At 35.9% G+C, this 22,747-nt stretch overlaps 1 protein-coding gene across 3 annotated transcripts; it reads right to left on the bottom strand.

The window, feature by feature from the left end:
• Positions 1 to 2,430: 2,430 nt before the first annotated feature.
• On the bottom strand, positions 2,431 to 22,412 carry LOC142632240 (uncharacterized). 3 transcript variants are annotated; one of them, XM_075806665.1, is made up of 19 exons: positions 22,190 to 22,412; positions 21,739 to 21,822; positions 21,522 to 21,572; positions 18,666 to 18,713; positions 18,409 to 18,507; positions 14,105 to 14,216; positions 12,476 to 12,521; positions 11,971 to 12,042; positions 11,313 to 11,375; positions 11,016 to 11,170; positions 10,866 to 10,930; positions 9,241 to 9,391; positions 8,064 to 8,169; positions 7,841 to 7,976; positions 6,488 to 6,552; positions 6,213 to 6,377; positions 5,840 to 5,912; positions 5,688 to 5,759; positions 2,431 to 2,829 (listed from the first exon to the last, which is right to left on the bottom strand). In XM_075806665.1, exons 1-18 carry the CDS (start codon positions 22,191 to 22,193, stop codon positions 5,707 to 5,709), a joined length of 1,548 nt encoding a protein of 515 aa, XP_075662780.1. In that variant the 5' UTR covers positions 22,194 to 22,412; the 3' UTR covers positions 2,431 to 2,829; positions 5,688 to 5,706. The 3 variants fall into 3 exon arrangements, with proteins under 3 accessions (XP_075662780.1, XP_075662779.1, XP_075662781.1); XM_075806664.1 differs by having other exon boundaries at positions 21,522 to 21,605; positions 22,190 to 22,394; XM_075806666.1 differs by lacking the exon at positions 21,522 to 21,572 and having other exon boundaries at positions 22,190 to 22,394.
• Between the last annotated feature and the right edge of the window lie 335 nt (positions 22,413 to 22,747).

Genomic DNA, 22,747 nt, shown 5'->3' with positions numbered 1-22,747 from the left:
AAAGAGCATGAACTGTGTCTTCAACCTCCCTGTGGCAGCAATCACAAGTTGCATTTTGGCTAACTTTCCATTTAAAGAGATTTGTCTTAGTAGGCAAAGCTTCACAACAGGTCCGCCACAAAAAATGTCTTATTATATTTTGGACTCTAAAGGTCCAAATGTCTTTCCAAATGCCATTATGAGCTCTTTTTTTAGGTTGGGTTGCTGGATACGAGATCCTCGCAGTAGGCTGGACCAACATGCAGCCGAGAGAGGGTGGCCTTGAGAAGCAACAGGTTGGAAAACTAAGAGAACACTTCATGTTTTCTTATCTTCTTCCCGCTCTAGGAGTAGGAGGAGCGCAAAAGAAGGAATTAGCATTATTGATGGGTTAGACAATCCTGTCTTAGGGGAAGCTACATCTTAAGAGAGGAACCTGTAAGCACTTTTGGTGGAATAATTCTCATTCTTTGTTCCATTCCAAATGAGAGTATCTTCAGACCTGTCATTGCTTGGAGGAAAGTAAGAATAGACCTAACTTCATGGGGCAGAAATTCATTAGTCACGTGGTCCTCTATCCAGCAAGGTTCCTCCTCATCTATGAGAGCAAAGACTAATGGTCCGTTTGGATTGAGAGAGAGGGAGTAGAGTAAAATAAAGTAGATTTAACATAAAATTAGTTTATTTTTAGCCAACTCTACTCTCCTCCCCTCCACTCTTCCTCCTTCCCCCCTCCATCCAAACAGGCCATAAGTATTGCTAGGAAAGCTTTTAGGGATATGACACTACTGGAGTGTAAATCTGGAAGCTAATTGTCGCCTCTAATCAATACTTTTTTTTTTCTATTGCCTATCCTCCATGTGGATCCCAAACTGATAACACTCCGAACCTTCAAGATGCTTAACCATGCATAAGAGCCATTAGTTTTGACATTCCTATCCATGATAGAGCAATTGCAAAAGACCTAGGCTTTAAAGACTTTGTAGAAGAGTGAATCTCTGGATTGTGTAGAAGCTACCATACCTGCTTACCCATAAGAGCAAGATTGAAGTGTTCAATATCTCTAAAACCCAAACCTCCTTGGCATTTTGGAAGACAGCTTGTTCCACCCAACCCAATGAATTTTCCAAAGCCCCATCACCCGTATAGCCCCACCAGAATTTTCGGATTAAAGACTTAATATCCTTGCACAGGCCCTTTGAAGTTTGAAACCACTCATGGTAAAGGTAGGCATAGCTTGAATTACACTTTTAATCAGCACTTCCCTTCCAACTTAAGATAGGAGTTTTTCTTTCTACCCACGGATTTTATGCCAAATTCGCTCTTGAATATAGATGAAACTTTGCTTCTTCGCTCTCCCAACAAACAATGGAAGAATATTTTTCATACTGGGATACAACAAAAACTCCTAACATTCCCTTGATATTATTCTGTGAATAGTGATCTGTGTTGGAGCCGAAAAAAAAATTGGCTTGTGTATGACACAGATTGTTAAACGCAGTGTTACAAGTAATGAATACGGACCAAGAATTCTAAATGGAATACTGACAGGGACAACCAAGACATATAACATCGTAAAAAGAAAAGGCAAAGATGACACGAATAATGGAAGAATTACTAAAGAACTTGAACAAAGACGGATAAGAGAATGTCAGAAAACAGAAAAGTCCAGAGTTCAAGTGGCTGAGTTACAAACACGAATACGTGACAAAATGGGAGAGGAAGAACAAAGTGGAAACATTAACAAACCAAGCAACTAGATTAATGTTGAAAAAGTTTTAAACGTGATTTAAACATACTTTATATATATATATATATATATATATATTTTTTTTTTTTTTTTTTTTTTGAACTGGTTTACAAATACAATTTTTCTGAAGAATAGTTTATAAAATGCAATTTTTCAACTGCTTTTTTATCCCCTCACCACTAAACCACAAAATTTTGCCGCAATTTTCAACCAATAGCTTTCCAAGTACCTTAAATTTTGATGAGGTTGAGACACTTCTAAGCTAGGCGGTTCAAATGATAGTTTTCAAGCCAAAAAGGAACTGATGAACTCCTACATTTCTCTTATTTATTTATGTAGTACTTCAGTCAGCAATTAAGAAGGAATGCATTTATTAGCCAACGCTTTTTGATCCAATGAGAGCATGACAATCGTTTAAGTTAAATCAACATGGTGTCACTGCCTAAGCTTAAGTGCATTTGCTCCACGTAGATAGGCTGTCTTGTTTAACAAATAGTTAATTTGTTAAAAGAAAGTAAAAAGATTCTTGGAACTGTTGTTGTGGAAGATACTTGGGAGAACATTGCTTTCATTGCTCAACAAATCATTCATGGTCAATAATTAGGTTCTAAGGCATAACATGAAGATTTTTTCCATTGAAGAAATGTGCACCAGAAATCAGCTTAATGCATAATTGAACATCAAAATCAAAATCAAAATAGATGCATAATTGAACATCAAAATCAAAATAGAAACTGATAATCAATTCAGATGGGCCCTTAAGGGTATCAAAACAAGACAGACCAACTTTACCAAACAATAATCAGATAAGACCGATTCAAAACTATTAATCATAACTATATTTAAGTTAAAAGATGGCAATGGGTGAAATATCAGAAGGTACACCCATAAAATGCCCAAAGCAACAATGCCCGGTAAAGCCCCCATCCGAACGAACGGGCATAGCAACAAAAATTAACTCTTCATAAAACTACTACTCTATATAAGGCAGACGACATCAGAATCGATAGCTATCAATGAGTTGCATGTAATGCTGCACTAAGTCAGACCTGTCATGCTGCCATGAAATGTAACATTGAAGTCCAACTGACTCTGCTTGCCTGTCAAAGAACAATCGCATTGATATCAGAAAACTTGCAACGCAAGGGGAAAAACCAACACTCACAAAAACCATTTTGGAAATGCAATGAAGCTTTCAGTATATAAACCACGTCCAAAGTGATTTGATGGTACAAGGGATAGTGATTAGGAGTCCCTTAATTTATGTGATACAAGCCTGTGGAAAGAATTTCCCTAACGTTCATAAAATCAGTGCAGAGAGAGATTAAACATAAAAAAATTAATTATATCCTACTGAACAAGCTAGACTAAAAGAAATACAATAATTGCTAATAGTACATGTGGTCGTGAACATGCAGCAGAGAGAAGAATAATATAAGTAGATTAGCATGTTGAATTGGAGAACAAGTGCCAAGCAATGGAGAGCATGGAGAGCAAGGGATCAGAAGCAAGTAAACTGAGATTAGAGAAATTACAAGTGAAACTATCGCAACGAACAGGCAGCAAATAAAAGAACAATGTTAACAGATTGATTGTGGTATGTTCAGTGTTGGTAGAAGGGCATGGCAATAGAGGTAAGTAATGGGAAAAAAAGCAGGTAAAATGAGATTAAATTAATACCAAATAAAATTACAGGGTCAATGCCAGATTCCAAATTTCAACTAGACATTGCACCATTTTAAAAATTCAAATCTATTCAGAAACAACAAAGTTCAAACTTTTATTTGTAATATTTTGATCTCAACCAGTTAAACCTTCAATTATTAAGCAATTAGATGCCAGAAAATCCTTAGGAGGAAGTCAAGATCCTTTAACTTGAGAATGGATCCTCAGCTGGTTTTTTTGGAAATTCTCTTGGTTTGAGACAAGGTGATCCTTTGTCCCCCTCTTCTTTTCCTTTTGATTATGGAAGTATTAAGTCGGATTCTGAAGAAAACTGAGGATAGTGGTCTGCTTCATGGTTTTCATGTGGGACTAGTTAACTCTATTGGGGTATGCATATCACATTTGCTGTTTGCAAATGATACCATTTTGTTTTGTGATGCTTCTATAGAAGAGTTGTTGTCCATTAGGCTGGCTTTGTCTTGCTTCCAAGCTTTTACTGGTTTGAAAGTAAATGTGGGGGAAGAGTGAGATTGTCCCGGTTGGGGAGGTTGGTAATATAGGTGCTTTGGCTAACATTCTCCGGTGTAGGGTGGGTAGCCTGCCTATGAAATATTTGGGTACTCCGTATAAGACAGCACCCATTTGGAATCCTATTTTGGAGAAGATGGAGAAAAAACTATTTGGTTGGAAGCGTCTGTATTTGGTTGGAAGCGCCTGTATTTGTCTAAGGGTAGTAGACTTACTCTTTCGAAGAGCACCCTTTCTAGCCTTCCTACATACTACCTATCCTTATTTACCATCCCTATAGCTGTGGCTGATAGATTGGAGTGTATTCAGAGAAATTTTTTATAGGGTCTTCAAAGGAGTGTTTCAAACAATCTTTGGTGACTTGGGAGAAGGTGTGTTCACCATTAGAGATGGGCGGTTTGGGGATTAGGAAGTTAGTTCACTTCAATCAAGCCTTATTAGGGAAATGGTTATAGAGGTTTGGCCAAGAAGGAACTCATCTCTGGCAGAGGGTTATTGCCACCAAATATAGAGTGGATCAAGGGGGGTGGAATGCTAAAGTTTGTAGAAGGGCCAACGGGCGTGGTCTTTGGCGTGGTATTAATGACGGTTGGGAGAGGTTCTCCAAACATTTGGCTCTAGTGGTGGGTGATGGCTCTCACATTCTTTTTTTGACATGATAGGTGGATTGAGGATACCTCACTTAAAATGCTCTATATCCTCACTTATATGCGTGTTCAATTCAAATGACAAGGAAGTTTGCATTGCTGATGTATTGTGTCATCAGGAGGGTGGAAATGATAGATATTGGAACTTGAGATTTTATAGGGATTTTCATGAGGGGAAATTAGAAGCTACCATCTCTTTCCTTGATTTCATTCAATCTCGAATTCCAAGCGGCATTGGGTGTGATAGTCCCCATTGGTGTCTTAATGGGAGTGATAAGTTCGATATTCGGTCCTTTTACAATAAGATCAGGGGTACTTCTATCCCTAGCTTCCCTTGGAAGGGTATTTGGAAAGTCAAGATTTCTAAGAGGGGGGCTTTCTTCATGTGAACAACAGCTCATGGTCGGATACATACCTTAGATAATTTGATGCTCCGGGGTCTCCTTCTGATGAATCAGTGTTGTATGTGCTATTGTAATGAGGAATCTGTGGATCGTCTTCTCCTACACTGTCATGTAGCTCACTCTTTGTGGGTGCAAATGTTACAAGTTTTCGGGATCCAATGGGTCATGCCAAGTTCAAGGGAGAGTTTGGTGTTTTGTTGGAATAATTGGCAGGGGAAATTTTCTTTGGACATATGGAATATGGTTCTTAGCTATTTGATATGGGTTGTTTAGATGGAATGAAATTGGCGCTCCTTTGAGGCTAAAGAGAAATTGCTTGTTCAGTTACAAGCCTTATGCCAGAGTACTCTTTTTGATTGGGCTAGGTGCTGGGATTCTTCAAATTGTTCATCTATCTTGGTGTTTCTTACTTCTCTTAGAATTGCCCCTTAAGTTTTTTTTTTTGTATCATTGTTGTTTTTTGTTGTTGTTTCTTGTGTTCACCATCATGAACACCGTGTATTTGCTGTATTCGCTTTTTCTTCATGATTAATACGATTCTTATTACTAATATAAAAAAAAACACTCCCTTTTCACTCATTAGCAAATGTATTATTCACTCGCTAAAAAAACACTAAATTCTCAGTTCACCAAATCTGATGAATGAGGACAGAGAGAACACCAACAATGCATATGACGGAAGGATGAGGCAAGAAGCACTTAGAAGTTCCTCACCTCTTATGCTAAAAATTGTTCACGCACTTGAAAAATTAAGACCAGTGACTTTTCCCACTGCAACTGTTTTCCCTGGAGAAAAGGGAATAAATGTGAGAACATATACTATAACATCAATGCTCAACAATACAAGGGCAATATCATTTTATTACCTTCAGTACGAAGAGTAAACCTTCCAAGTTGAGGAAAATCTGAGAACTTCTCAATGCATATCAAGTTATTCACCTGAGAATCAACAACAGGATCAATTTTAAAAAAATGCCAACGAATTTCAATCAAGAATTTTTTAGTGAAAACTATAGATCTGAAAGGGGTATAGAGGGGATGAGTGTCCATAATTCTAATAGATAGCCACAAATCTCTACTTGAAAATTATTTTCAACATTTATGAAATTTACACAAGCTTGTAGAAGAAGGTTGCCAAATTTCTATTTGAGATTTATTTTCAACATTAATGATAGTTTCAAATTTTTCAAACAGAAAATGTTGTATGAAGTTTATTACTAGTAAAGCAACAAAGCCAACCTGAACACGGCATAAAACAATGGCACCATTTTTCACAAAGAGAACTTTCCTTTTCATAGGTTTCTTTGTCTTTGGATCAATTTGCTGTAACAACTCTACAATCTCACATTCTTCAACAACAGCATGAATGTGCAAGACAGCCTTATAGCCAGCAGTAAAAATTGCCTAGACAATAGCAACATTCACAGTACTTCAAATATTACATAATGAAAGAAGAAAATGCAGATTACAGAAAAGCCAAACCAAGAGATAGAAAATTGGAGTTTATCGAATACATTGTCCACCAACTCAAGGATCTGCAACTGGGCTTCAAACTCAGAAACAGAAGGTATTGGTCTTGCTGCATGAAGAAAAGAAAATTTAAAACCTCATACAGCAACAGAACACCCTCTTCCCTCCCCTCCCCCACAAAGAAATATAAAAAATTGGGATGGGATGGGGGAAGAAGTAAATCAGAATCTGTTATTTGGTAAGGATATATATGTATATATAACCTGCTTCTGATTTAGAATTAAAAACTACAAACTAGCGCACTAGATTAAAATCTGAAATATAATATATTAATGCAATTTTTCTTGTAACATTCAAATGGTGTCTTATATAAAATTTTTTTTTAAAAAAAGGGAAAATAATTATTAGAACAAACACCATGAGATCAACTACGGTAACGATTTCTTTTATAAGTCAAGGACTAGCTTGCCTATGAAAATGACACCAGTGTGTCCCAAGGGCATCCCAAAATTTTGGTATAATTGTAACATATATTTCGGGCTCGAGTCTGAGTATCAGCCTTTCTAAAAATTGAAGGTAAAGCTAACAACAACCGATGCCAAAACCAGAAAAAGCGGAGCCTCAAGAACTAGGTACAATCATTTATTTTTGTGTCCAAATAATTAACTTAGGGAATGGCACTAGTTTTCTGATATGAGGCGTTTGCAAAATAAAAATGGTATTTCCAGATAAAGGATTAGCATGCAAGCCATGCATCATGGGAAGGCTCTAACTGTTAAGTTTCCAACGCATCAAAAGGGCTTCTCTAGTTTCTTTTTTTTATTTCAAGTCTTAGTCTTGTGTATATGATTTTCAGGGTTCTTTCCTAGTTCCTGAATATGGTTAATGAGTCTTGTTGGATGCAAGTCTTAATATTTCATTAATATTTGTATTGACACTGCTAGTTGTTACCATAATGTATTTTTTATACTTGGATGGTTGTTCCAAGTTGGTCTTATATAAGTCTTTAGTGTTGTACCAATGAGCTAGAAGTATTACTGCAAATTACATCAGTCTTTGGCTTCTTCAGAAGATAGATTTCTTGTTTTTACTCTTATCCTTTGGTGGATTCTAACAGGTGGCCAGTTCCTTGCACTGTATCTCTTTAGCAGATTTGTTAGAGTAGGTGAGCATTTCAATCCCTAGCACTATATTCCTTGGGTGTATTTCTTTAGTTGGTGAGTATCATTAGTGAGTGCTTTGATGCTTTCTCCTTCAGCAAAACTATGGTATGAGAAAATTACAGTATGATGATGTTTAAAGAATCTATTAAAAAAAACCTTAAAAAAACTTTTTTTTCAAATAACCCTTTTAAAAACTACATAGAAGATTGTGTACAGCCAGTAAATAAAACTTACAAATGCTTGACAAAACAAAGCCAGACAATATGTCCTCCTCTTCAACCCCAGATAGTCTAACTCGTACATTTTCACCTGGCCCTGCACGTTTAACCTTATCTTCATCACAGAATACGGCAAGAACTTTAACATGAGCCTGCAGATAATATATAAACTCCTCAATCAACATTTAGAAAGTGTGAAGTTCATCTATGTTTTTAAAAAAAAGGGTTCAGAATGACACCTTATTTGGCATGACCACCATGGAATCACCCTCACGCACACTACCAGATTCTACTTTGCCCATGACAACAGTTCCCATGTCCTTGAATTTGTCTATAATAGGCATCCTACACGTATGAAATTTTAATAAATAAGATCAGTCAATAATTCTTCTTAACCATATATCCAAGATAAAAGCAATCAGGAATCAAATTTGTTAAACAACAAACATTTTCATAAGAACAAGTAACAGAATTGGAATCCAGAAAATCATTTATATATGAAAATAATTGGGTGAGAAACTAGATTACATTGTAATCAAACAAGTGTAAAACACATTAGAGTATTAACTAATTGATATAGTATTGTTTAGAGGTGTGCTAGAGAGGCTTACTCAATTGACAGTGTAGCATTGTTTGGAATGACATATTAATTTCCTTGTGGAATATTTGGAGGGGAAGGAACCAACTTCTACAAATTAAGATTTTAAAATAAATAAATAAAATTATTAGGTCAATGTAGGATTGGATGAGGCAGTTTGGGGACTAGATCATGTATTTCTTAAAGTTCAGAGACATTTGCACGAATGAGCTCAAGCTCAACCGGCACCTCCTTCCCCCTTGCAAGTGCTAGGTGGAGGGTGAGGTCATGAATTCAAAACCCATTGGGTACATGGGTAACTTACCAATAAAAATAACCTATCAAATAAGTTCTGTGACATTTATAACGCTAGAATTTTCGTCAGTTTTCCTTTGCCTCTCACGTATCTCATATATACCATCATGTGCAAGGGCTAAGCCCTTTTTTGCGTTCCTTTCAATGAACAAGAAAAATAATAACTGTTGAAAATAAACATAATCTGAAATTTCCAGGTGCCTTAAGATATGATGTAGCTCTACCAAATAAAAAAATTTAATGACAATAATAACAACAATAACTGGCATGAAATTGACTAAATAAAAGCATATCCTAATCCAATACACAATGTACACTTTAATTGTACATTTCATTGGTGACAGAAAAATAAAATAAAAAATGAGTTAAAACATGAACAACAAATCAGACTTGTAAAGCAAAAGAATGGTTTCCACTAAGACTGCAGAAAGGGCGGGGGTGAAAATGGAAGAAGTAATTAAGCTGAGAGTGAGCAGACTACAAGTTTGGTTAAAAAATAGTGAAATCTAAAAACTGAATCGCACCTAAATGGACCTTTGGGATCTCGTTGAGGAATTTCAGTAGCATCCAGTGCTTCAAAAAGGCAGGGACCACCCCACCAAGAACAAACACTTTTATCCACTCTTGTTTTCATGTTTGTACCAATCAGACCAGATATAGGCAGGAACTGGACATCTGCAAGTAAAAAAAATTAGTGCAACTGGTAAGATTCCCATATCCCCATGCAACCAAACCATCACATATTCAAAATCTACAAATAATTTTATTGCTGCAAAGAAGAAATTCAAATTACATTTATGATAGAATTTTCAACACGATGATCAATTCATAACATCCATTTTTTGTTACGGCGTACCTGTAAGACAATATAATATCAATTAAGGTACCACACAGACAAGCTATGTACATAGGCTCATCTTGCTTAAAAGCATCACACTAATCTTTTACCTTAAAAATTAGAATGGCCTGAGGAGAGGTTTGGTTCAAAACTGTGCAAATGTCCCAAACCCATTTATAATGAGGGCTACCACATACATTAAAAAAACAATAAACTAATACTCGAAATCACAACAGCCCCATCATTAAAAACATGCTCAATGATTTAACTCATCAAGCAAAGATCAATTAACAGAAGCAATTTGGTTGAATTCAGGTTGGCAGATTCAGAAAACTGCTTTAAAAATATGGTTGAAGTTAATTTAGAGATACATAATTTTAAATCAATAGTTGACCTACATGGCTCAGCTGAGTTGAATTTTAAAATGGAATGCTCTATATTTGGATGTGAGCATCAAAAAATTTGGCACAAAATTCCTACAATCACTCATACCTCTAGCCAATCCTAAAGAATTTACAATATTAATCATCAAATAAGAGCTCTTCCAGCATTTTAAACTTCACGCCCACCAGCTTCAGGCACATCTTAGAGTTCAAATTCATTCAAGACATCAGTAAGACTCTCCTGGGATGTGCCACTAATGAGGCCTAATTATTCTCCCAATGAAGCCCAGCTTTTGAACCCTCAAAAAAAAAATGTATACTTTCTTGGATTGATGGCCAAGATATCTCTAAACTAATACCTAATCATAAACTTTATAAGGTCCCAAAAATTTCCACTCATCAAAAGTACATAGGCCATTACAGAGCCACCTTTCAAGGAAAAGCCAAAAACCACACCATCTGCCAAAGGCATACAGTATCAAAAAGAATCAAGGTGGAGTCAAGCCATCATATTCTGGGCTCACCCCAGTTCCTCATTCGGAACATTTTTACATTGACAAAACCTAGTAGAGTCTTCCACAAAATCTAATTGTGGGTATGAAAGAAAAATGGTAATAATAGAAAAGGCTATTACAATCTGATGACATCCCATTACCAACCAATGCAGACAATATACCATCAAAAATGGGTTCCATAAAAACATTAGACTATCACCACTTACAAGAATACCAGAAGACATCTCTAACAATCCAAATCATTGCATTCCAGGAAAACATCTCTATCAATAGATTTTAATACCATTCAAAAATTCATACAAACATGTCTAGAAGCTAACAAAAAATGTAAAATACTAACAAGATTTGCAAAAGCCAAAAGGGAAAAAAAAAAAAAAAAAAAGAAAAAGAAGAAGAAGACAATCTTCCAATACCTTTCTTCACATTGTATCCTGACGCCTTTAGAAATGGTGTCATCTTGGACTCAATTTCATCGTACCTGGGAGACATGCAACATGAAGAAACTACTGAAAAACACTAGCCTAGACAAGCACAAAATACAAATTTATACAGAGGAAAAGCACCTTTCTTTTGACCAATTGACTGTAGGATCATCCATTTTATTTACAACAACAAGCAGCTTTGACACACCCAAGGTTTTAGCAAGCTGAACATGTTCACGAGTCTGTCCACCTCTCTCATATCCAGTTTCAAACTCCCCCTTTCGAGCAGAAATTACCTAAATAGAGAGAGAGAGAGAGAGAGAGAGAGAGAGAGAAATATCCAAATGCAAGACACATCAAATATTGAAGCAGAGAATAACAAAATGTTAAAAATGCAGATCACTTTGTCTCAAGCAGGAAATTTATAACGGCACTCACCAAAACGCCAACATCAGCTTGAGATGCACCACTGATCATATTTGGGACATAACTTTTGTGACCCTGAATAATAACAAATAAATCATTTTTCCCCAAGAAGCCAAAATTTGAAAGTTGTATTTAAAATAAAAGGGAAAATAAGGATATCAAAAACAGGAATTGCAACAAAAATATATATAGACCAGAACAATTCTTTGTCAATCTACTAGACCACTATAAGCAAAATATTTTAACCAGATAGTCAAATGCAATCTTTTATGATTATTCATATAATTTCGTATATGAATAGCAAAAAATACAGTAAGTGCCCAAAGAGTGGACAAGGTAAATGGGACACCCCTGATCCAACCCCAACCCACCCCGTTGTCATCCCCAACAATGGGGGTTGAATCCCCGCACCCGCAAACCTATAATTTGTACCAGGAAAACAAAAAATAAATTATCCGCCTTGGGCCTCATGAGCTACAATCTGCCCATCAGGACCCTAAACTAGAGACGAGCGTTACATCTCAATTAAAATATGAGACACCATATCTAACACTTATACTCGCATCACACAGTATTTAGTTATTCTAGTGGACACATGATTTAAACAACATGGAAGGCAACAAACAGAGTCTGTTTGGAAACAGTACTGAGGACACTAAAGTTCACTCACCGGTGCATCTAAAATTGTAAATCTTGTCATCTCTGTTTCAAAATGTGCTCTTCCAACTTCAACAGTCTTACCCTGCAATCAGCATTATAAAAATTTATTAAATTAAAAAAAAAAAAAAAAAAAACAAGTTGGGGGTTAAAAGCTCAAGACCCATCAAGTGCATAACTTATCAATCAAAAAAAATCTAGGGTACATACATGTGGGTCCAAATAGCAGGTTCTAAACATCTCTGAACGTAACAGTTTCTCCTCAGTCTAAAAAATACATTCTTCCTTTTTATTGGTAAGTTACATGAGCACCCAATGCGTTTTGAACCCACGACATAACCCCCCATCACATTCTTATGGAGCAAAAACTACCATTTGAGCTAGAACTCCTCTTTCTAATAATATTCTCATTACTTATTAAGAAATAATATCTATGATTAGAAAAGTTTCATGAATAGAAAAGAGGATATAGCCTGTCAAGTTAAGCCAATTTTATCATTATATTATTTGAATCATACCTTGACTCTCTCCTCTTCATTAGTGTCCATAATATAAGCCATATACCTAGGACAATAACAACAGTTGTAGTCAGCTAAGGAGAAAGAATTAACAGAGAATTTAAGCCATGCCCTGGATTTTCACGATAAATTTTGATGCAATTTCAACTGAAAGGATCATTTAACAACAGGCTTTGTAGATATTCATCCATCAAGAAGAAAAAGCAGGAAGGATGTCAAGGGGAAAAGGGGCAAGGAATAATATGACTAAAGAACATATAAGCCACACAATTGAGCATACAAAGATGCCAAAAAACATATGCACATAATTAAATTACTATCAATTGCTAGTGAAATTCATCATTCATATTCAAGAATAAGTTACCATCAAAATGAGAAAAAAAAAAAGCTGAAAACGGAATAATTAAGAATGTGGAAGTTATTGGGTAATTTTTTCAACAAAAGTTACTAGCTAAAACTTTTATTTTGTAAATTAAAATAGGCACAAAAAAAAAATTTATTGCTGTTTACACAAAGAAAGCAAAAGGACACTGTATCCTTTTAAATCCCCAAGTTTCTAGATTCCCACTGTCTTGTACCAATAAGCCACTTTTTTCTTGATCAATCACAAAAAGGATGTAGAATACATTTTTATTGGTAAGTTCACACCTGCACCCAGTGGGTTTTTTTTTTTTGGATAGGTAATAGAAGTTTTATTGAATAGAAAAGTACAATTATGTACAATGTGTTCATACCTGCACCAAGTGGTTTTTGAACCCATGATCTTACCCTCCACCCTTACTAATTGGGGAGGAGATGTCATTTGAGCTTAAGGCGCATTGGCTTGAAAGTTACAAATGCACCCAATAGGTCTTGGACCTAAAATATTACCCTGCACCTTGCTCCATAAAGGAAAGAGATGCCATTTGACCTAGAGCTCATTGGCCCAACAACTTATGTGTTAACTTATAAATATGATCCTTTTCTTGGACATCAAGGTCCTATCCCCACCCTTTATTAGGGACTTAAATAACTACAACAAGTGCTGAATCCCAATGATAATCAGATCATAATCCTTTCCTGTTATGCTCTGAGGCCATGTACTCCTTTAAAAGGTGTGCCTTCTGCTTACTGATCATCGCAAGTAATTCTAAATTAAACTCTCTATCCTTATAGCACCTTTAGCATAATTGCATAAATCAAATCATTTCTTGCAGAAGCATTCCTTAAGGACCCAATGTTCTACAATATTTCCAGTAAAAACAATATCCAAAATAGATATCAGTACAAGATTACACTATCTCATTTTAGGGTAAAAAACAGTAAAATAGTGTTGACATCTTGTAAGATAATCTCATCTAGGGTTCTCATTTTTCCCCTAAAGCTATGCTTCTTATTAATAAAGAAAATATGAAACAAGAATTTAGACCAGAAGTTCAGTAGACAGTTGTCAGTGTATAGTAAACTGCTTAAAATAAACATCGATCTTTCAATTTGATAGATGTGTGAGACCAATTAATTTGGGACACTAAACCTCCAATATACATAAAAATTATAGGAAAATAATTACAGACTCTTCTTCCTTGAATCTTCTGACACACATCATCAAACCTTGATTAACACTAGCTAAGAAGTGAAGCATGATCTCACCAGCTTTCTCTACTTTTGTCCTTTGCTTCTTTTTCATATTTTTGAATTGTCCGATCATCTACCTGACCACTGAGGAAAAGTATCTGGCCTCCAGTAGTGGACTTACCAGCATCTGCAATTAAGACAGAAAACATAATTATAAATCTATGAAGCATAAGCATTTTGTTTGAGTGGTCTTGTGCTTGGGGTTTCCACCTAGAGATTGCATTCCATTGTTTATAGAGTCTGTGTCTTTTTGTACATAATTTGCTATATTTTTTAAATTCTTTGGCTACTGCCTGCACTCTCTGCAGGAATTAGTTTATTCTAATAAAATTATTCTTGCTTATAAAAAAAATCTATAAAGCATAAAATAAGAATGGATGAACCACATCCATATACTCTATCAACTTGTTTGGGAGAGGGGAAAGTAATGGAATGAAATGGATCTTATGGGATTTTTATCTTTAATGACTTTGAGGGAATAAACATTCCAGTCTAGTCCTTCCAAAGCATTCCTCTAAAAAGTGGGAGGAAAACTCGTTCTTTTCATGTAATGGGGGTGAAATATTTATTTTATCTGTAAAAATTATAATAATAATAATAATAAAAGCTGTAGAGTTTGCTAATACAATATATATATATATATATATATATATATATATATATATATATATATATATATCTTTCCTTTACATTATTATTCAAGAGCATCTAGGAAAAAAACTAAGAAGGCCCAAAAGTTTAATAATTAATAAGACTAGTCTTTTATTTCTCAATGTTATGTTCAATTTATCAATATGTATTTAGCATTTTAAAAGGTCAAGTAAGAGCATCCACAGCAGTAGAGCTAAATAGCTATATTGCTATTTTAGCTCCACTCAAACCCCAAAAACCCACCTGCAGCAGTGGAGGCAAAGCTAAAAAATTTTAGCTTTGCGCTACAGTGCTCATGTATCAATACATGAGCACTGTAGCTGAAAGTTATAAAAAAAAATAATTTTTTATTCGGGCATGATTAAAAAATGATAGATCACTCTCTGAAGCTACTCTCTCCTCTCCATTTCCATTTCACTCTCTCCTCTCCATTTCCATTTCACAATCACACTCTGAAGCTCACTGCCGCCGACGCCGCCTTCAACGTCAGCTGAGACCCACGCCGACGCCGATCAGCTGAGACCCACGCAAGCTCACCGCCGATCAGACCCACGCCGATTCAGCTCCACGCAAGCTCACCGCCGATCAGACCCACGCCGATTCAGCTCCACGCAAGCTCACCGCCGATCAGACCCACGCCGATTCAGCTCCACGCAAGCTCACCGCCGATCAGACCCAAGCCGATTCAGCTCCACGCAAGCTCACCGCCGATCAGACCCACGCCAATCAGCTTCACTCTCAATGCTCACCCAACGCCGATTCACCGCCAATCCGCCGATCAGACCTCCGCCTCAATCCACTTCTCTTCCGCCGATCAGACCCACGCCGACATTGTCCTCCTCACCGAAGCCCAGCTCTATGATTGATGATTTTTATTTTGTTTATAATTGGTGATTTTGTTTGGTCTGGGTTGAGGAAAAAGATTATAGATTTCGGTTGGTTTTTTTTTTTTTTTTTGCTGCTGTGGACTGGTGGTGGTGGTGGTGGTGGTGGTTGTGACTGTGGCTGATGGTAAAGGTGGTTGTGGTTGGTTGTATGAATGTTTTTTGAGTTGTGGGATATATTATTTTATTGTAGGATATATATTATTTTATTGTGATGTTTATATTATTTTATTGTGTTGAAAGCTAAAATAGATCCACTGCTGTAGCATATGTGTAGATATGTATAGGTAAAATAGATAAAGTAATCTTTGGTGAAGCTAAAAAGCTAATTTTTTAGCTCCACTGCTGTGGATGCTCTAACTAACTTGTGACTTCTTCTTTTTTTCTTTTTTGAAAAGTAATAATGCTTCATTAAATTTAAATAGAAGAGTACAATGAAACCAAGGGTACACAGGCAGTGTACTAAGCAACCTGCAAAAAGTCAAAACTAAGATGCATGGAAAGTATATAACTATCAAGTAATTCAAGAAAAGAAGCAAAGGTCATGTAACTAACATGTGACTTCTAATGAAGCTGGATGGTTAAGAATCAATTGCTATACATAAAATGAAACTTTAGGATTCAAGGGTTATTAAAGAATATTATAAACAGTCTCTTTTGAGCCAATGTACAATCTTTTCTTATTTAATCTATAAAATTCCATATTTGAATACTTTCTGAGCTCTTTAAGCCAAGAAATTGATATTTGATTGTTCCAACTTCAAAACTATTTTCTTCTCCTAGCTGTAATCTTATTTATTTGCTGAAGATTTCTTCTTAAACCCCTCTACTAGATCTAAGTTCTCCTCACCGCATCAAATTCCTTCCTTTATAAACTTCCAAACACACACAATTTCCCTTCATTCCTTTAAAATTTTCCCAATCCATTTGTTTACACATTTTTTTATAAACTCCCCAGCATAGTGACTTAAAAAAAAAAAAATTCTCCCCAACAAAGTGTAGAACAAGAGTAATGCTAAGACCACAACTTTTGACATAACTTTGCCACAACTTGTCCACGTGGCGAGTTGTGAGTGGAGTTGTGGTCCTAGCATTTTTGTTAGAACAAAATTAACAAATGCAAAAGAAAAGGTTTATCTATAGAAAAGATGCCACAATACCAATAATTCCCCTAGTTCCCCTTTCAGTCACCAATTGTCCAAAACACCAAACGAATTATGGGAACACAATGAGAGTAACAACTACAGCATCTTTTATATATATATATATAACAGCCACAGCATCTAATTACTGTATCAAACAAATTTTTAAGTCATAATAAAGTTACACTTTTATCCACACAAGGAGTGATCCCCACCATATGATCTCACACCATCAACTGCCAACGCACTATATGCTCTCTATATATATTACTAACATCAACATTATGTTTGTGAACGGCTACACACCTGCTAAAACAAAGATAAATTCAGAGAATACATGAATACGAAAGAAATGAACTCCTGATTAATTCAGAGAATACATGAATTAATCAGGAGTTCATTTCTTTCGTATTCATGTATTCTCTGAATTTATCTTTGTTTTAGCAGGTGTGTGTAGCCGTTCACAAATATAATGCTGATGTGAATAATATATATAGAGTGAACCACTTCTCTAAGAGAATTACATTCCACTGAATTATTCTTCCTGTTTACTCCTACTCAAGCTCTGCTCAATCAAATTTTCACCACCCTACCAAGCAAAGGAGGCTCTAAATTGACAATCAATCCTGCACTAAGTTTCTCCCATTTGATTTCCAGAAAACAAAATATTAACTTCATAAGAAACCTATAGATCCCCCTTGACATTCCTTACATGTCCCCTGCATGCCTGAATTCTTCCATACCAGCAAAATTTTGCTTTAGGTTTCTTTAATGTTTGATTGCATTATGAGTGCTTGCGAGTTGCTCATAAAAGGCATTTCCCAAGGAAATGGATTGGTACACCAGTGTTGCATGCATGGCGAATCCATGGATCATCTTTCGCTTCACTGTCTAGTTGCCGACGATTTGTGGTCATTAGTCTTGTCAGATTTTTGGGTACATTGGACAATGCTGTCAAAGGTGATCGATTCTCTTGCTAGAAAGGGATGCATGCAAGGTATCATAACAGTTCCATCTGATCTACAACTCGTAATTGTATTATGCGGTTAGTTTGGAGGGAGTGAAACGAACTTTTGCTGGAATGGAGAGATTTATAATTGAACATAAGTCTATTTTGAGCATTCTCTATTTTAATGGTGCACGATGATTGAGGGATGTCTTATAATTTAGTTGATTCCATGAACAGTTTGAACCTTCAATTGTAATCTTTAGGAATCTCTCATTATAGTGCTTCCCCTGTATTAATAAAATTTCATATTACTCACCAAAAAAAATCTCATATTTTCATCACATTTTGTTTTTCCATTCTCAAACTACTCAAGGAAATACAGCCAAAACATAGTTTCACATCCTACAAGTGTACAGAAAATTTTTCTTCCCTTAGCGTAAGATTGGCCAGGGTTTGAGAGCCACCCTAACACAAGCAACACCCCCTCCCCACCCTAAAAAATAAAAAAATAAAAAAAGTAACCATCATCATTACTTATCCAGATAACTACAATGTGTATCTCTACTGCAGACAACACACATGTCAACTATGGGAACATCAATTAGCCAGTCAGAGATAAACATCCAAAAAAGAGAATAGATAATATCACCAACATGTTATCTTTAAGAAAAGCCATAAAGCGGATCAACGTACCCACGTGGCCAATGAAGACAACATTCAAGTGTCTCTTCTTCGGTAATTCCTTCTCAAAAGTTGCTTCTTCATCTAGGGCAGAGTTTTCCTTCTCTTTCACTATAATTCCAAGCCAAGAAGTCAGCACAATAAAACGATAACTGGATTGGATTGAACACAAACAGCAAAAGCCCATGGCTAAAAAAAATAATTAAAATTTGCAAATAATTATAACCAATGAAAACAAACATTAGAATCAAAAAATACTTTCACAGAACCTTTCTTTTCAACCTCTACTGCCTGGTTATGGACCTCTTCCTTTGAATCTGAAACCACCCAAGGCAAAAAAGCTCCTCAGATGACGTTTTATATATTAAACTCATATCACAGATATCAAGACAACACTAATGCAAAAATGAAGGCAGCTTGCATCAATGAACAAGTGATCAACATATAAAAGCAAGCAACTACAGAGTGAATAATTCACTTCTTTCCATAGGAAAGCAAACCAGGGACTGGTTTTTCCCCAAACAAGATCAAATATATTAGTCAATAACAATCACAATTAACAACTATACCAAATGACCCATAAAAGTAAACATTGCTGGTTATAAAAATGTAATGTCCTCAACATCATTAATTTTTATTAAAAAAATATTAATAAAAGAAAAGGCAGCTTCATGTACACAAGATGCATACCGGAGAGGCAAATAATCAATACAAAGTACAAGAGTCAAGAAACTTGTCAAGAAACTCTAAGGGCCCGTTTGGATTGAGGGGGGAAGGAGGGGAAGCGGAGGGAAGTAGAGTAGAGTTGGTTAAAAATAGGCTAATTTTGGGTCAAATCTACTCTACTCCCCCTCAATCCAAATGGGCCATAAGAGAGAGGAACTCAATCAACAATAATCCCTCACCTTAAAAGATTTTCTAGAGTAAGAATTTTCCTCCCCATGGCAGTCCCCACAAAGAAGGAAACTTTTAAAGGGACTTTAACCTTCCAAATAGATTTCCATTAAATTCAGTTAGCATTGCCAACTCCCAATCGTGGACAGCCATTACAAAATGTAACATGCCCATGCATGGACCCCATATTCCAACATAGATAATCAACCACAGCTGCTGACTTAATAAGAGCAGTACTGTAAAGAGTTGGAAAAAAATCCTTCAAAGCGCCATCACCGCCCCACCAATCCCAAAATGTGACCTTGGTACCACTACCAACCTCAAAACTAATAAATCTGGAAAACTGCCCCCAACCCATTCTAATAAACTTCCAAAGACTAAAACCATATCTTTCCTGCACTTTCTTCAAATGCCATCAGCCCCAAACACACCCATATTTACTCGCCACTAAATTCCTCCACATAGCCTTCTCCTCTGGCAAAAAACCACAGCCACTTCCCACAAACGCTCTATTAAACAATACAACATCTGTTACACCCAAACCATCCTACTGGATAATAGCACAAACTGTTTCCCATTTACAAGATGAAATTTAAAGTCATTACCCATACAACCCCAAAAGAAATTCCTCTGAAGTTTCTCAATTCGCCAAGCAATGCTAACAGCAGGGGCTGGAAATAAAAAGAGAAAATAAGTAGGCAAACAGGATAGAGTACTTTTAATTAGAGTGAGACAACCCCCCTTACACAAATATATCTTCTTTCACCTCGCCAATCTCTTATCCATCTTCTCAAGAATAGGATTCCAAATTTCTGTGGACTTAAATTTAGCTCCTAACAATAATTCCAAGTACTTCGTAGGCATATAAGAAGCCTTACATCCCAGAATAAAAGCCAACTCTTCCATATCCTAAACTACCCCTACAGGAACAAGCTATAATTTAATCAAATTTATTTTTAACCTTGAAACAGCTTCAAAACAAAGTAAAATACACTTAAGACGCAATAGCTCATCTGGATCAATACCACAAAATATTAGTGTATCATCTGTAGAAAGATGGAAGATACTGCCCCTCAACAGCTTTATCTAGAAGTTTACTAAGAGCCTCCATCACAATCACAAATAAAAGAGGCGACAAAGGATCACCTTGTCTCAAACCCCTCAAGCTACCAAAAAACCCACTCTAACTTCCATTGATTAGAATCGAAAACTGAACAGTTGATAACAAGACATGATCCAAGCTCTGCACTTCTCACTAAAACCAAACCGCTCCAGCAAGTACAATAGAAAATTCCAATTCACGTGGTCATAAGATATTTCCCAATCGACCTTGCACAACACCCATGTTATTCCAGCCTTCAATCTACTATACACTCATTAGCAATCAAAACTGAATCAAGAATTTAACTACCTTTGATAAATGTATTTTTGGATTGGGAGAGAAGCTTCCCTAACGCATCTTTTAACCTATTAGTGAGGACTTTTGCTAGGATCTTGTACGCACTCCCAATGAGACTAATGGGTCTCAAATCTTTGATGTCTGAAGCTCTGAAATTCTTTGAGATAAAAGCAACAAAGGTCACATTCGTGCTTCTCACAAATAAAACATATTAATGAAAAGCCATAATAGCGTACATAACCTCCTCCCTAAGTGTGATAGCTTTGGAAAGTGATTGCCTAGGGTTTACCACTTGCTTTTCTTCCCCAGTTCATTGTTTTCACACCAAAAATCCATCAATGATCAAACTCCTTCAAAATTCAAAAAAATTTAGTAGCCAAACATCCCTAATTCCCTAAACATCAAACCCCATCCAAAAAAAACCTTCAAAAACTTATTAAGAAACCTAATCTAGAGCTGAATTTGTTAAGATCCTGCATCAAATTGGTATCAAAGCCCACTAAAGCTTATATACTATATCAACATGTCAACAAAATGAAATAATCCGACTCTGATTAGATACCCAAACACTCCATTACAAACTAAAGTCTAAAAAGCTCAAGTAGGATACAACACTGCAATTATATTCCCACGCCAATTCAACTACTCTAAGAATTTTCATAATTGAATTGGAGTATTAATGAGATTCCCAGAAATTCAATATCTTTGTTTTCAACAGTTTACCAATTAGAATAACAAGTGAACGTAACTAGAAACCGCATGCAATAAAAGAGAACCATACATCATAATCTTTGATGAGACTACAATACAAAACTTTGATGAGACTACCAACCTTCCTCCATCTTATCCACTTTCTCAAGTTCTTCATGTTGTGCAGTTTCATCTTCAGCATTAACAACCTCATTGTTATCTTCCGCTAAGTTCCAATAAAACCATAAACAAAATATATATATATATATAAAAAAATATATATATATATATATATATATATATTCAAACAGAGAACAATACTCGACCATCCATATTATTTATTGGAAAAACAAGTTTACCTATCATCTCAGTAGCATCGCCCGAGTCGAGCTGTAAAGATCGGATCTCCTCCTCAATATCTACCATTTTTTTCTCATCAATATCTACAATTTTAAACAAGTAAATTCCATTAATTTCTCAAAATTCACATCCTGCGAGAGCAATAATCTCCACTAATCCAAGCTCAATTTATAACTAACAACAATTCCATTTTAAAAAAAAATAGATTTTCTTATCTAATCCCCTAAAAGATAGACAAAAACAAAAAAAAAAAAACTGGGAAATAAAAATTCGCAAAGTTTATTGATAAATTCAGATAAAAGTTAAGATAATTCAGATCAGAGCTCATATAAACACAAAGATCTGTAAAAGATTGTTTTGAAAAATGCATGTGGGAATAAAAGCTTAAAAAACACAAGTTTAGATACACAATAATCAGAGAGAGTCACGGAGAGAGATTTGAAAACGTACCCATAGTGAAGTGGGCGCTAAGAGTTGTGTTAGGGTTTTTGAGAGAGAGAGAGAGAGAGAGAGAGATTGATAGAGAGAGACGAGGAGCTACGATAATGTAAAAGGAGGCGTGTGGGTTTAGAATGGAGTTGGAGAAATCAGTAGACTATTGGTGTGCAAAAGGCTGTCGCGTTGGGTATATATGCGATGCTGTTTCAGTAAGCACACAACTTTTATTTTTCACCTTAACCCAGGGGGTTGGCTGAGTTGGTAGAGCTCTCAGTCTCAAAGTGCTTGTACTGGGTTCGGCGGTGTCTTTCACTGGCCAGTCTTCTTCACTTTGAAAAATTTCACAGGATCTTTCTACCCTTCGTAGCCACGAACAGATTAATCTCCATTGAAAGCGCTTGAGATACACTGCGCAACCAAAAAAAAATATAAAAAAAAAAATCTTTTATTTTTCACCTCGCATATATGTTAAAGGCGGTTAGGGCTCCGCTCCAAATATCGACCCGATTAATCTCTTTCCCCAAAACATTTATTCCATCTAAAACTACATCCCAGGCATTATCTCAACAA

The sequence above is a fragment of the Castanea sativa genome, chromosome 4 (genome assembly GCF_040712315.1).
Source record: "Castanea sativa cultivar Marrone di Chiusa Pesio chromosome 4, ASM4071231v1".
Taxonomy (NCBI): domain Eukaryota; kingdom Viridiplantae; phylum Streptophyta; class Magnoliopsida; order Fagales; family Fagaceae; genus Castanea; species Castanea sativa.
Note: the sequence above shows the minus strand (reverse complement) of the source record. Positions and strands in the feature narration are given on the sequence as shown.